Here is a 16,669-nt window from a genome sequence, read left to right as displayed (position 1 = left end):
AAATGAATGAAAATCATTTAATAGGATGCAATATTTTCACTCTATCCATGACTTTAAACATGAAGTATATCATACAACATTAAATGTTACATAGCAAATGTATGGCATAAACAAATCTTTCAGTAAGTGGAGTTGAACCCTGTGCTGATTGAAACCTCATCATTATCATTCAGAAATATCTTGTACAGGGATATGGCCCAACCATACTGCCCTCAAAATACAATAATAGCATACTGTGTTTGAAGTCATTTAAAATAATTTATAAAGTCATGTAATAATATCTGATGTAATATATAGTATATATTTTAGTAGGCCTATTTGTTTACTTGTGGTTAAATGTGTGTTGTATGTGAAACAGTGTATACCGTGGGACACAAATGGACATTTCAGAATAATATTCTGATAATAAAGTGAAATCAAATCAAATGACTTTAGAAACATCCATTAGATAATGTAATAAACTCTTGTTTGAAGTTGTATTATTCAATGCCTTTGTCCCTCAGTAGCTTTCTCACAGTCTTCAGGTAGTCAGGATCTGGGTATCCATCACTGAAAGAACACAATAAAGACAATGATCTTATTACAGCAATATTTCTCACACATCTTCTGTCATGCCCCCCTTTGAACAATGAAAACACATTTAACAAAAGTTATTAGGAGAATTAGCAGCAAAACAGGCTTTCACACTACAATGAGTTTGATTTTGGTTGTGACTGATGTATTTGCTTCAGTAGCATGTTGTTTGTTTTTGCACTGTCACAAATCTTTCAAACTATACAAGTCATTTTGCTGGCTAAATAAATGTCTGTTTCTTCGCAATCCGATAGATATCGAGGCAGATTTAATTTGCAATGCCTTATGTCGGGAGATGTATTCTGGGCTCAATTGGATGTGCTTTCATTTCATTTCTTAACATTTGCCGGCAATATATATGTGTGTGTGTGTAATATATGTAAAATTGTGTTAAATAAAAGTGTTGAAAATGTGTAAAATGTTAATCTACTAAGCAGGATATTAGATGAGAGGACATATGGGTTAAAACAGCTTTCTGTTGGGGGTTTACATTAGGCTACTACATGAAATAACCACTGAATTAATATTTATTTTGTTTAATAGCCTACATCAACTATTAATTAGGGCTGTCAAACGATAAATGTTTTTAATCAAGATTAATTGCAGAATTTCCATAGTTAATCGCGATTAATCGCGTTTTGAATTGCATGTTTAAAATCCTGTTATTTTACATTTCAAGGCAGTTTTAAGCCCATAATGTAAAGCATTTCTTACCAGAGTGTCTTAACTGGGAATCAATCACGGCTCTGCTGCGACTCCCACACTCCAAAATGGTACTTTGGTGGAGCTGAGGCTTGCTTGGCTGCACCTGGGTGTTTAGCGTGGAGGTGCTAACTCAAACTCCACGCACACCGTTTAACACAGGTTGCATTTTACCGCCTGGAAGTTTTTTAAAGTTAAAGTTGAAGTATGTAACTCTGACACCAAGTGTTTAGAAATGGTACTGTGGCCCACGTTCAAAACACTGGAAAGAGCTGTTACTCCTCGCCCCCTCCCTGCCAGAGTCTACTTCACGCGGGTTGCCAGTTGTTGGACGTGATCCTGCATATTCTAGCAGCGGGTGCAGCTGAGTGCTGTATGACGCTGTAACCGTCTCCATGTTTCAAAGGCATCTCCTATATATATACCATACATACCCTTGTTTTGTTTCTCAGATTGTCACAACGTATTTGAGAGTCATAATGAGTTTTTTTTGGTTTTGTAACATCAGACATTATCTGCAGTGTTCCTAGCTGCAGCTCAGTGGCAACTGGCAACCTGGATGCTGAAACGCTACTGACTTTGTGATTGGTAGATAGGTGGTGGGTGGCGCATCAGGCCAAAACACAGAATGACAACATAAACATTACTTGAGGGCTGCAACTGAGCTTTTCAAATGTGAATATTCTGGCTGGACTACTACTGTCAATGATATCAGTGTTTGAAATTAACATGATTCCTTAATGTCTGGTGATATTTAGGGCAATTTTATGATTACTTGGAATATATTTGTTACATACAGGTACTTTAAACAAGCCGTTCAAAAGTCCAGTAGCTCTCTTACTTTCCATCACCGCGGTAGGTTTACTGCAGGAAGCCACTTCAAAGCATAGCGCTACAGCTAGAGGAGCCGTCTACGGGGGAGTAGAAGGGACAAAAAGGCTTGCAAAATTAAAATGTGATTAAAAAAAATTAACGCGTTATGGATTGCATTAATCTGATCGCGATTAACGCGTTAACGCTGACAGCCCTACTATTAATAAAATAAAAGGTACAGGTACAATCATAGCCTAGCAAAATGTGCCTTACTTTTCTGAATTTCATTTTTTTATTTCATTTTTAGCTGATTCCAATTACATTACACCACTTTTTCACCTGTATTCTACAATTTTAAATGAGCAATGTTAAGTCAATGGAGTGCTGCATTCAAACTTAAGTATTGATTCAGGCAGCAGTTTTCTCCCATGCTGCTTCTCTCTCCTTAGCGTCTGCAGCGGTGTTACTTTTTGTGAAATATATGATCATATTCACCACAGGCCTGCAGGGGGAGCTCCAGTCACAGTGAGGTGACGTAACTCCATCTTTTTTTTCCTCAGTGTTTGCCATGGGGAAACAAGGTATCGGGGCTCCATTGAAGATGGCTTTTTATAGCGGTCATGCATGCGCTAAACTCAAGGTGAACATACTCAATAGTTGATTGAATTAATTCAAATCAGCTGTTCTGGAACTGAGTTTCCCATCTCAGAGTAGTTATTTTAATCCAAACCATGATCTATCCGTAAACCTACTGAATTCATTTTTGTGCCTAAACCTGTTTTTTAGTTTTGAAACAGATTTCGTCTTGCATGGGCATCAGATCAGCCCCGTTGGTGCATGTCTCCACTGCAGGAACCTCCCCCACAGGGCCATTTACAGGAACTTTTACAGGGGCCAACGGAGTACCTACTCCAGGGTAGGTACTCCGTTCTGCCCTGAAAAGCTCCTGGGTGGGGCTTGAGGTTAACCCGGCGCTAATTGGCTAAACCTTGAGCAGGCTCTGACGCCATCAGAAAGCACCAAAACAACCAGCATTTTTAAAATCCAGCAGAAGAGGAGCATTGGCCTAGCAGACACCGCTGTAAACAAGAAAATGATGAAAGATGAACAACAAATGGGCCGACGATAAGGTGCAGGCATTGATTGCAGTCTACGGCACCGAAGAGAATCAGAGGGGGTTTGTAATCGCACAACAATTACGTGGCGATCGAAACTCATGATGTCGCCGAGGGGTCCTATTCTGCAGTGGAGACACGGCCACTGAGAGGGCTGAGTGAGAGGACTGTTCCTGTAGAAGTTCCTACTCCCTCCTTTTACCAGGAACTCCTGCAGTGGAAACGCGGCTATTGGAGTGTGTGGACAATGCAAAGAACACCTGGAAACTAATTGCAGGCAGCATTTCTACATACTTCCATCTCAAGCTTTGGAAGTTTGATCATGTTTAGCATTCCATATCATAACATAATATAAATAACAGAAATTTACAAAAATATCATATCCACTGTAAGCTTTATTCTACTATCTTCAGCCCATCAAAAGTGGTCTTTGTAATGGGGCACATATCAAATTGAATAATTTACAGTATGTTAAATTGTATTTATATTGTATTGTGAATTTTCCAGTGGCCAACAGGGGATATAATGTGTACTCACACCACGTTCCCTCCATCTGGTTGGGTTTTTAGGGGAATAGATGCTGTGGTGACAATGTCCTCTCCGTCCTTATTGGTGGCAACAGTAAACAGGAGCTGCTGGTTGAAGGCCTTGTCCAGCCCCCTGAGAACCTTTCTGCCCTCGCGGTTGTCAGGCAGGTAAGCACAGAGCCGTAGCCCTGCATAAGGCTGGCCAGGGTGGGGGTGTTTCTCCTGCAGGTAGGTAAGTTAAAAAAGACTTTAGAAGCTAGGATTGTCTGAACCACTTCAGTTCAAATGTAAAGAACAGGGGTGTTTTGACATACATTTTTGATTAATTAAGCTCTAGTGTTGTCTCTGTGTTCACAAACATACATATTAGTAGCACTGAGTGTGTGGATGCAGACTACAGCATAAAGAAATGCAATAATAATTTAATAAATGTCATGTGTGATAAAACTCACCATGACAATCATCAACAATATGATGTACTACAGGCATATCTGTAACTTAACTATAATTTAGAAATATGGTGGAACTAGCAGCTGGTAAGTAGTCACTTAATGCAGAATACCATTTGGACACTGACACACTTGAGTTGTTCTGGCTTTGTAGTACTATTGATTGGAAATTAAAGAATGACCAATATTAAAGTGCTGACTCCACTCTATGTTTGATTGCGCTCACACCCATACTGGGTGAACAGTGAAACATTTCCAATTACTTTTTTATATAGTCTGCCAATTTACAACAATACAGGGGGATGTCCAGCTGAGCAGGTGTATCACTCACTGAATATCTGACCAAAGGAAAAAGTTCAGTTTGTAGTTAAGGAATGGTAGAAGATCACCAGGAGAGATTCAAAATGTGTATCTTCCAAAAGTACAGGGACTCTGGGATCAGGGTTTGCAGGGATGACTGCTAATGATCAAACACAGACACAGAAACAGGCTGCCTCAAGTTGTGTTGTAAATCTCTGTAGTTCACATTATCTTCAGTCTGAGGAACTTTCCTTTTTCCTGACCTGGCTGGTTGAATGAGAGGCTTACTTCCGGTTAGCTATCTGCTAACTTGAACGTGGAATAAAGTTATTATGTGGCTCTTCAGACTGTCCAGATGTTATAGAACAGATGGATAAATTCTGCTTATAGCGACATTAGTTGTTTCGCGGGAGTTATATGAAGCTTGAACTATTTATTTACTGTTTAACCATGGTAACTAAGACACACAGTAGGTAATGCTAAAGGATCCCTGTTATAAAGATATTAAGACTCACAGCCTTATTAGATTAACGTCATCAACTGTGATATTTAAACACTTGTGATGTCTTAACTTTTCATTAATCAATTTTAAATCCAAATGAAGTCAAGATGAGAGAACTCGATGCCATGTCTCAATACAACAGAGATGACTTATTCTGACTTTAGTCCCCCCTAGATTGATTGTGTTGTTGATAGTGCTGCAGACTCACTGAGAACAACTCTGAACTCCATTGCCCCTCTAAAAAAGAAGGTCATTAAACAACAGAGAACAGCTCCATTGTTATGTCTCGTCAAATTTGTTAATTATGGTTATGTCAGGTCATGTCTAGTTTAGTTCGTGTGTGGGTCTTGTATGTTTCAGTTTAGTCAAGTCACTGATGTCCAGTCCTGTCATGCACGTCCTGTTTTATTTTGTACTCACCTTTTCCCCTCTCGTTTCAGATCCTGACTTCCTCCCTTTGTGTGCTTTCCCTCCATTGTGATTGTTAACCCCGCCCCTAATTGGTTCCACCTCTGTCCCCTTACCTCATGTTTAAATAGTCCTTGTCTCCCTTGGCTTGCTGTCAGTTCGTTTTTGTCTGTCTCCAGTTCCAGTCATTCAGCATTAGAAAGCCAAGTTTTGAGTTCTGTTTTTTCGAGTGTAGAAAGTCAAGTTTTGAGTTTTGTTCTTTGAGTGTTTTTCTCTCCTCCTAGTGAGTGTTTTTTGTTGTATTTTCATCCTCCTTGGGAGCGTTTTTTGTTATTAAATTTCTTTGAGAAGCGCAATTGAGTCCTCTCTGTCTGGGTCAAGTTCATTACATCCATGGTATAATTCACAAACTAGACAATTAAAGCAAACTTCACGAAAATTAGAAAGAATATGGCGTTCTACTAAATTAGAAGAATCTCACTTAGCCTGGCAAAACAGTCTTAAAACATATAAGAAGGGTCGCCTACTACTCATCACTAATAGAGGAGAATAAAAACAGTCCAAGATTTCTTTTCAGTACTTTGGCTAAACTGACAAAGAGCCACAATACTACTGATCCATGTATTCCTTTAACTCTCAGTAGTGATGACTTCATGAGTTTCTTTATTGATAACATTTTAACTATTAGGGACAAAATCAATCACCTCCTGCCCTCAATAAGCACTGATGTATCCTGTAACACAGGATACCTAGAAATTGCTGTTAAACCTGATACTTATTTACTTATGTAGTTTTTCTACAGTCGACCTTATAGAATTAACTTCAATGATTACTTCATCCAAACCATCATCCTGTCTCTTAGACTCAATTCCAACTAGGCTGCTCAAGGAAGTATTCCCCTCAGTTAGCACTTCCTTATTAGATATGATTAATCTGTCTTTGGTGACAGGTTATGTACCACAGTCCTTTAAGGTAGCTGTAATTAAACCACTTCTTTAAAAGCCTACTCTTGATTCAGAGGTTCTAGTCAACTATAGGCCAATATTGAACCTTCCCTTTCTCTCCAAGATCCTTGAGAAAGCAGTTGCTAATCAGCTGTGTAACTTTCTACATAGTAACAGTTTATTTGAGAATTTTCGGTCTGGATTTAGAGCTCATCATAGCACAGAGACAGCACTAGTAAAAGTTACAAATGACCTTTTAACTTCATCAGACAATGGACTTCTCTCTGTCCTTGTTCTGTTAGATCTTAGTGCTGCCTTTGACACTATTGATCATCAAATCCTGTTGCAGAGACTTGAACATTTAATTGGTATTAAAGGAACAGCATTAAACTGGTTTAAATCATATTTATCTGATAGATTTCAGTTTGTAAATGTTAATGATAAATCCTCCATGCAAACAAAAGTTAGACATGGTGTTCCTCACTATCAAATGACATAACTACTCTGGATGGCATTACTATAGCCTCCAGCACCACTGTAAGGAATCTAGGAGTTGTATTTCATAAGGATTTATCCTTAAATTCCCACATAGAACTAATTTCAAGGACTGCCTTCTTTCATCTGTGTAATATTGCAAAAATCTGATACATATCCTGTCTCAAAATGAGGCTGAAAAACTAGTCCATGCATTTGTTACTTCTAGGCTGGACTACTGTAATTCATTATTATCAGGCTGTCCTAACAAGTCTCTAAAGACTCTCCAGCTGGTCCAGAATGCAGCTGCTCATGTTCTGACAAAAACTAGAAAGAGAGATCATATTACTCCCATCTTGGCTTCACTGCATTGGCTTCCTGTAAAATTCAGAATAAAATTCAAAATCCTTCTCCTCACCTTCAAAGCTCTTAATGCTCAGGCTCCATCATATCTTAAAGAGCTTATAGTACCTTATGTACCTACCAGAACACTGCGCTCCCAGAATGCAGGTCTACTTGTGGTTCCTAGTATCTCTAAAAGTAGAATGGGAGGCAGAGCCTTCAGCTATCAGGCTCCTCTCCTGTGGAACCACCTTCCAGATTGGGTCCGGGGGGCAGACACCCTCCCTACATTTAAGAGTAGGCTTAAAACTTTCCTTTTTTATAAAGCTTATAGTTAGGGCTCTTAGAGCTCTTAACTTATGCTGCTATAGACTATAGGCCGGGGGACTCCCATGATGCACTAAGCTCCTCTCTCCTCCTCCCTCTCTCTCTCTATCCATCCATCTATATCCATTAACATTCATGTACTATTAATGCATTCAATAACCTAAACTTCTTCCCTGGAGTTGTCTGTGCTTTCTGGTCTCACAGGTAATCTGGGCCTGTAGACGTCCGGATGACAAACTCCAGTCCGGACCTTCTAGCTTCATTGTTGATTTTCATTGTGCTTCTCTCCTCTATCCTTCCTTTCTCTCCTCTCAACCCCAACCGGTCGAGGCAGATGGCCGCCCACTTCTGAGTCTGGTTCTGCCTGAGGTTTCTTCCTGTTAAAAGGGAGTTTTTTCTTTCTCTTTAAAGTTAAAACCTGAAGAGTTTGGTTTAGAACTTGCTCTATGTGTAAAGTGCCTTGAGATAACTCTGTTGGGATTTGGCGCTATACAAATAAATATTGATTGATTGATTGATTGATTGATTGATTGAGAGGAGGAGAGGAGAGGAGGAGAGGAGGAGAAGAAGAGTGCCTTTGCTATCCAAGAGGGAGTGTGTGTGTTTATATTAGCAGCTGCTCTGAACATTTAGGAGAAGGGAAACTATCAGAGTATAAAGGTATGCTATTGTTTATTGAATCTGATTGAATGAGCTGACTGTAGGGCTGGGCAAAACGATTATTTTTTCAATTATCAATTATTTTCCCATTATTTGATTACTATAGCAATTTACACATTATGAATATCAAAAAACATTGATTTCTTATAACATTTCAATATTTATTTAACATTTCTTTAATACATCCCCTTCAGAGTATTGCTCCCAAAATCTCTCCAGATAGATGCAACAAACTGATTTTGAAATGCCTGTGGAGACATTTCCTTCATTTTAAGTGCTTAGCTACAGTCATTGTGTTTTGGGCTCTGAGCACTTCCAAAACGTGGGTGACCTACACTTAACCATGTACCTGAACGCCTCCTGTGTAGACACTCGCTGTTGATCTTCTAAACATGCTGCTAACGCTACGCTTTCTGTCTAGACACAGGGTCAGAGTGACCATTCTTGATTAAAAGCTCTGTTTTTGCTGTCTACTTTTCTCTCTTTAGAGCACTTTTCTCTGACTCGGGCTGCTGCTGCTACACGCTGCCGCCATTTTTTGTTTTGGCCGACGCATCGGTGCAGTTTCGTAATCGATTACGTCGACGTCAATTACGTAAATAGGCCCAGCCCTAGCTGACTGTCATTTTCTTGCATATTATTATTTTTTATTTTTTATTTTTATTATTTTATTTAAATATTTTGGAGCAACTTCTAATGCAGCAGGAGCATGTAGCTCATCAGCTGACTGCTGCTGAGGGAACATGGTAAGAGACTTCAGGGTAATCTCCCTCCTCTGATATGACTGCAGCTCCAGAGCTAATACTGCCTTCTCCATACTGTGCTCGTGTTTCGTCTGTTCCCCCCCAACATCCAGTACCAGCACAACCTATAGATCCATTTCACACATTTTAATAAACTTTTGTTGTTGTTAATTCATTTTCCATCACTAGTGTGTGTGTTCATGTTCATTCAGTTATGAGCAGCATGTGTGATCAATCACAATGCTTGTGTTAAAGGTTGAATATGTAGAATATTTATTAAAAGCTTTTTTTTTTTTTTTTAAATAATACAGCCATGGGGCGTTTTGAGGGGTACAGAATGAAAGTATTGCTTTTCCATAAAAAAAAAAATTTAGTCTGAATTAATATTTTTAAAATTTTTTGACGAGTTCGACAATGACGTTCTGACACGTTCTGTGTACATTGTACCAGCCAATTAGCGGCTGGAATTGCGGGTTGCCAGGGTTGTCTGTTGTTCCGGTGCAGCTACTGTAGGCTGGCACTGGGTGAAATGGAGTTGTAAACAAGCAGAGCCATGTTGGACTTACTAAAACTAGTGTTTTTTGCTCTCAAGTACAACTTTTCATCACAAAACTTCGAAGGTAAGACAGAATGTCTGTTAGTCGCTGTAAATAAGTGGTTGTTTACCTTTGTATTCTTTGGCTGCTGGTTCACTGAGTTTTTAGTGCAATAATAGTGGTACTGTTGAACTCGCCAGGGTCTTAGCTCTCATATGAGATGCTATTTGTTTGTGTACCATGAAGTATCAAAACGGTAGCAATGGAAATGTGGAGAGTGGGTTGACTTTCTGACGCTATTCGGATTTTGATATTTGATCATTAATATGCTTGGTGTTTGAGTTGTGTTTGGTGTGTGTAAAAATGACGTGCTTGTAGCGGAGTTTCTTCTATTTAATTTGATGTGCAGTATGACTGTATTGCTACATAATTAGGGGATCATCCCTATGTTCCCCGGGTCCTATGTTCCCCGCTTTGTATGTGACCGGGGAACATAGGGATGATCCCGTCTACAGTTAACCAGTTAGCTGAGTTAGCCGCCGAGTTAGTAGATGAGTTAGCCGCCGAGCTAGCAGCTGAATTAGCAGCCGAGTTAGCCACCGAGCTAGCAACCTAGTTAGCCGCGATCGGGGAACATAGGACCCAGGGAACATAGGTACGCTCCCCAGGTTTAACTGCTACTCCCACTGGCGTTACAATGTAATGTACCTCGGTGGTTTCAAGTCAGTTACAGCGAGGGTATGTTCGCTTCCTGTTTTCAAAATAAAAGCACCAACTCTATCGTTATGGTTTTCTTAATAATAAAAGGCAACGGGTGTTTTATTTTGTGAAAATGACCGGAAGTGCATTACTCGCTACGGCTAACTTGAGTGGCTCAGAATTCGCAGGAACAAAACTTTAAGCAGATGTTATTTGGACAAATTAGCGTCACATTGTGGATCTAAAGGGCTACTTTCTCGCCTAAAAAGGTTAGACATGTGGATAAAGTGGTATATTTACAGAGTTAGAGCTAAAATAAAATCCGGCACCGGACCTGGCAACCCGACTGCTGGAATTACTTTTTGGTTGTTGCGACTACGATCACGAGATATTAGATGGCGTTGTTCTGCTCATTCTACATATTCTACCTTTGATTAACATACATTTTCTCCTCCCTGTATTTTTACACATTAAAAACGCACCATACTACATATTCATTATGGCAAAGGTACTTAATGAACAGCATGTATTATCTTACACTCTGAGATGCAGTACAGAGCGCAGTGCCATTACGCACAGCCGCTCAATGTTTATGAAATCAGCTGATGACTCCAGGTTGCTACAGTATAACCACACACACATCTACACTCATCAGACTGGTCAGTTATAACTTTTTTCAGTATTATAATAACAAACCGCCAGATTGCAATTTAAAATCCTTCTCCTTTCTTTCAAAGCTCTTAATGATCAGGCTCCATCATATCTTACTTGATACTTGATCGTACTTGTGGTTCCTAGTATCTCTAAAAGTAGAATGGGTGGCAGACCCTTCTTTTATCAGGCTCCTCTCCTGTTTTTTACACACTGGATTCGGTCTGAGGGGCAGACACCCTCTTTTCATTTAAGAGTAGGCTTAAAACTTTCCTATTTGATAAAGCTTATAGTTAGGGCCAGCTCCTAGTTTATGCTGCTATAGGCCATGATGCCCTAAGCTCCTTTCTCCTTCTCCCTCTCTCTAGCCATCTTTATCCATTAACATTCATGTGCTATTAATGCATTCACTAACTTAAACTTCTTCCCTGGAGTTCTCTGTGCTTTCTTATCTCACAGGTAACCCGGGGCTGTAGACGTCAGGTAGACCGGTTCCTGTCCTGGACCCACTACTTTCCCATTGTGGACCTACTATTTTCAATGTTTATTTTTCCAATGTGCCTCTCTCTCCTCTCCTTTCTCCCTCCCCCCTTCATGCAATATCCAATAAGAGTTTGTGCCTGAACACATCTACATACCTGCAATAAAACCCTTCGACCTCAGCACAATTCAACGTGCATGGTGCGAGGGCCCGATCATTGCTGCTTGAAGCCTTAATTGTAATCGTAAATATTATTATTAGGGCCCAAGCACTAAACAGTGTGAAGGCCTTATTGTAATCGTAAAGATTATTATTAGGGCCCGAGTGCTGACCAGCGCGAAGCCCTATAGTATCTGTAAGGATTATTCTTCTCTTTTTTATTAGGGCCCAAGCACTATACAGTGCGAAGGCCCTATTGTAATTGAAGAAATTATTATTACGGCCCAAGCACTATACAGTGCGAAGGCCCTATTGTAATCGTAAAGATTATTAGGGCCCAAGCATTATACAGTGCGAAGGCCCTATTGTAATTGTACCGATTATTATTATTATAGTTCTGCCTAAATGAACGCCTTTTTGACAGCCTAAACATACCCGAAAAGTCACAAAAATTTGTATGCACATCAGACCTGGCGAAAAATTTGATATTTTAAGGTTCGCCAAAATGAGCATCGTAAAATGGCTCAATAGCGCCCCTTACGAATATAAAAATGTGAAAGTTTGAGGTACATGAATAAAATTTGGTATATATATGTATCATGTCCAAACACACAAAAAAGTCTGTGGGATCCATAACGTCACTCCAACAGGAAGTTGGCCATTTTGAAAAAAGATTTTGGCGATTTCCACGCCTTGTACTTTAACGAACTTGTCCTAGGGATTTAATCCGACCGACTTCAAATTCACTCAGAAACATTTTAAGATATTGGAGATGAAAAGTTCCTAAAAACGTTCTAATTAGGGATCCGGTTTGGGTGTGGTGGCGCCGACAATTTCCTTTACCATTCGATCCTTCACCATTAAACTGTCATGGGTTGATCAGTTGTGGTCATGTTTTTCTTCACTAATTATCCTGTCATTCCGGATCCTGTCACCCTCATCAGCTCACTCCCCTCACCTGTGCTTCCCCGCCCATCTCCACACCTGGTTGCAATCATCATCAGTTCCCCTTCATATACAGGCCCATTTCCAGTGTTACTCTGCCTGTGTCATTCCTGCCCGTCTTGCCTGGTTCCCGATTTTTAGATTTTTGACTGCTCCCTTGGATTTGCCGCCTGGTTTTGACCCCTGCCTGTTTTTGACTCCTATTAAATATCTGTGGACTCTGAAATATCTTCCTGTTGTCGTGCTTTTGGGTTCCCTGCCTTCTGAGCCAGTACAGTACAATCTGGCCAGAAAATGAACCCAGCCGACTCATTTCCAGACCCAGTACAGCAAGCGCTGTCTTCTCAGGCAGCTGTTATTCAACGCCATGAGGATCAACTCACCGAGGTTGCCGGCGGTCTTCAGGAGTTTGCTGCTCGTCAGGACCGGAGTTTTAACGCCATCCGAGAGCAGATGAATCCGCTTTTCCTGTCGGCGCAAACCTCAGCACCTGAGCCTCGGCTTCTTCCCAGAGGCGGAGAGGTCATTCGGTGAGTTGAAAAAATTGTTCACCTCTGCTCCTATACTTACCTTTCCTGACCCCTCGCTTCAGTTTCTTGTGGAAGTGGATGCTTCTGATGCCGGTGTTGGGGCCATCCTTTCTCAGCGATCCACTTCTCACCTGTCAGGTTTGCTCCCAGAATAAGTGTTCTCGCCAAACTCCTGCTGGTCTCGTACTACCTCTACCTGTTCCTCATCGGCCTTGGTCTCACATCTCTCTGGATTTTGTTACCGGACTCCCTACCTTAGATGGTAACACTGTCATTCTCACTGTGGTTGATCGTTTCTTGAAGGCTGCTCATTTCATTCCATTGCCCAAGTTACCATCAGCTAAACAAACGGCCGAACTCATGCTATATCACATTTTCCATCTGCACGGCCTCCCCAGGGACATTGTCTCTGACCGGGGGCCCCACTTTACCTCTTGTGTTTGGCGTGAGTTTTGCAGGCTCTTGGGTGCCTCCGTCAGCCTCTCGCCAGGCTTCCATCCGCAGTCCAATGGCCAAACGGAAAGGATGAATCAGGAGATGGAGACTGCCCTGCGTTGCCTCACGTCCCGCAATCCCTCCTCCTGGTCCAAGCTGCTGGTGTGGGTGGAATACGCCCACAATACCCTTCCCAGCTCAGCTACGGGGTTCTCGCCTTTCCAGTCTTCCCGGGGGGGATCAGCCTCCACTCTTCCCAGTTCAGGAGGGAGAGGTCACAGTCCCATCAGTCCAGGCCTTCATCCGCAGGTGCTGGTGCAGGCCCGGTCCACACTGCTTCGCATCTCTGACCGGTATCGTATTGAGGCCAACCGGCATCGCATCTCGGTACACTGCTGGCCAGAGGGTCTGGCTCTCCACCCGTGACCTGCCATTGAGGGTGGAATTAAAGAAGCTGGCGCCTTGCTTTGTGGGTCCTTTCCCCGTCGCCAGTGTCACCAACCCTGCTGCGGTCCGCCTCCGCCTCCCTCGGTCCATCCATGTTTCTCGCCTCAAACCTGTCAAGGAAAGTTCCCTTCAGCCCGCCTCCAGGCCCCCGCTGCCCCCTCAGCTCATTCGGGGTGCTCCAGCTTACACCGTGCGGAGCCTCCTCCGTTCCTGTCGCCATGGGAGGGGCTATCAGTATTTGGTGGACTGGGAGGGCAATGGCCCTGAGGAGCGCTACTGGGTTCCTGGATCCGTCTCTTATCCGGGACTTCCATCGTGCCCATCCCGACCAGCCTGGTGGGACGTCAGGAGCCGTCTGTGTGGGGGGATTCTGTCATGGGTTGATCAGTTGTGGTCATGTTTTTCTTCACTAATTATCCTATCATTTCAGATCCTGTCACCCTCATCAGCTCACTCCCCTCACCTGTGCTTCCCCGCCCATCTCCACACCTGGTTGCAATCATCATCAATTCCCCTTCATATACAGGCCCATTTCCCCTTGTCCTGCCAGATTGTATTTTCATGCCTAACTTTCCAGCGTTACTCTGCCTGTGTCATTCCTGCCTGTCTTGCCTGGTTCCCAGTTTTTGGATTTTTGTCTGCCTGGTTTTGACCCCTGCCTGTTTGACTTCGATTAAATATCTGTGGACTCTGAAATATCTTGTCGTGCTTTTGGGTTCCCTGCCTTCTGAGCTGTTACATAAACAGGAAGTCCTTAACTCCTACAGACATTTTCCGATCTACACCAAATTAATCACGCATGTAGAGGGGCCCGCCCTGAACACGTCTATGCATCAATACTGTGTCAGCTCCATAGTGCCACCTACTGGATACCATAGCGCCCCCTTGAAAATTGAAGAAAAATTGAGCCCCTCAAGTCAGATTGACATAGACAAATACATTTCGGTACACATATGTATCGTGTAAAGACAAGTCTCGGACTGGCTATTCCACACCTCATACTTTAACGAACTTGTCCTAGGGATTTAATCCAACAGACTTCAAATTCCCTCAGAAACATCTTGAGACATTGGAGCTGAAAAGCTATCAAACTTTTTGATTAGGGATTTGGTTGCTTCGTGGCGATGTGAGGAATTTTCCTGTTTAGCCATTAAACAGGAACAGCTGGCCAAACGGTGCCATTGCACCCTGTAGAAGGAAAAAAAAAAGAGCCCCTCCCTCCAGATTGACCTAGATGAACGAAATTTGGTACACTTATGTAGCTTGTAAAGACGCACAAAAGTCTCTTGGACCCATACTCTCACTCTAACAGGAAGTCGGTCATTTTGGATTTGCGATTTTGGCGCTGTTTCCATGTGACTAAGAAGATGCGTCGCAGCAAGTCTCGCTCAGTCGTGGCGTGGCGGGGGAGCTTGGGCCCGATCATCGCTGCTTGCAGCTTTAATTCATTATTGAAATTAGTTATTGCATAAATGCAGAAATGTTAATATTGATTTAAACAGGGCGCAACAGGTAACTGTCAAATCTCCTCCTGCAGGAAACAGAATGTGAAATCTTCACTTAAGTGTTCAGCATTCTTCCTCCATTCCCATCCTCATGTTTATTTGCTAACCAGTTTGACCAGATTATCAGCTTATTTTGTGGAAAGAATCCCCATTGAAACCTTTGCTCTACTTTGAGCTCTTTTTGTTTAGTTTTTTTGTTGTTTGTTTCATTTAAATCAAATTAAACACACAGCTGCCTTTGACCTTTTTTTTAAATCAGTAAATCAATCAGGATTTCTGATCCTAGTTGTAGTTGACTGTAAGATTAACATATTTTCTATGAAGATAATGCTTTTGGATATAAAATACACCAAACAAATGAATAGGCACTTTTCCTGAACATTCAATATACACATACATAAAAAGTGGGTCCAAAACACAAGAGGAGACAATACAAAGAGAGATTTTTATATTGAAGATTATTAAATTTTTAACAAGTCTGCTGTTGTTTCATGTAACATGTCTGTCATCCAAACTAGGCTGCCAAATAAAAGCCTATCTATCTAGCTGATCACCTTTTGAGAATGTACTAGTTTACAAACCAAGATTTAATTTTCCTTCAGTCAAATATGATCATTTACATAAACCTTGAACAAGGTTTTTTTAGATAAATATTTTCACATGTTTTAACTCGGGACATAAATATTTTTTTTAACCAAGACAATTTTTCTGATCTATTATAATTCAGACTTTAAACAGATGTGGTTTTAGCCATGCTTACTGTCTGTGTTCCATCCGGGAAGATGGCGTTGATCTGCAGGGTATTGTTATCAGGGAATCCTGGCAGGTCTCTGTGAAGGATCACCCAGGTCATCTGTCCCTGTGGCTGACATCCATTCAGTTCTTTGTGCATCCCATTCACCTCTTCATTAGCTGTACAGACAGCAGGTCAGTCTTAGTCAAATTATACACAGGTGGATAGGAGCTGAGTAAAGAAAGCTTGACAGACACAGTAAGAGGTGTGTATGTGTGTAATGTTGTGACAGACCTTGCTGTCCCAGTGATGGAGGACCCTGTCCGTTCAGATAGCGGTTACAGTGAAGCTTTTCACTGCTCTGGCCAGAACCCATACTGAGAAGCAGGAGACAAGCCACACAGAAAGAGAAACAGATCATCAACAGTAACATTGACTGACTGTTGAGAACAATAAAATATAGATTATCAATGGGCTTATATGTACAGTGGACTGCAGTACTTTAAATGTGCACTCCAATGATTTTAATCATAAAGGTCAGTTTACTATGATTGTTGTGAAAACAATGTCTGTGGCTGGAAAGAAAGTAATCTTACACACAGCATTTTTGGAGGGACTTAATATAGGTAAAGTCATCTCAAACTCTGCTGCTTTGACAAATTTTGACAA

The 16,669-nt window shown here is 41.5% G+C and overlaps 1 protein-coding gene across 1 annotated transcript; it reads right to left on the bottom strand.

Moving 5' to 3' along the window:
- Positions 1–479: 479 nt before the first annotated feature.
- Positions 480–16,376, bottom strand: dtx3la (deltex E3 ubiquitin ligase 3L a). Its single transcript, XM_053342371.1, has 4 exons — positions 16,295–16,376; positions 16,028–16,179; positions 3,741–3,952; positions 480–549 (listed from the first exon to the last, which is right to left on the bottom strand). Exons 1-4 carry the CDS (start codon positions 16,374–16,376, stop codon positions 480–482), a joined length of 516 nt encoding a protein of 171 aa, XP_053198346.1.
- Between the last annotated feature and the right edge of the window lie 293 nt (positions 16,377–16,669).

The sequence above is a fragment of the Scomber japonicus genome, chromosome 21 (genome assembly GCF_027409825.1).
Source record: "Scomber japonicus isolate fScoJap1 chromosome 21, fScoJap1.pri, whole genome shotgun sequence".
NCBI lineage: Eukaryota > Metazoa > Chordata > Actinopteri > Scombriformes > Scombridae > Scomber > Scomber japonicus.
Note: the sequence above shows the minus strand (reverse complement) of the source record. Positions and strands in the feature narration are given on the sequence as shown.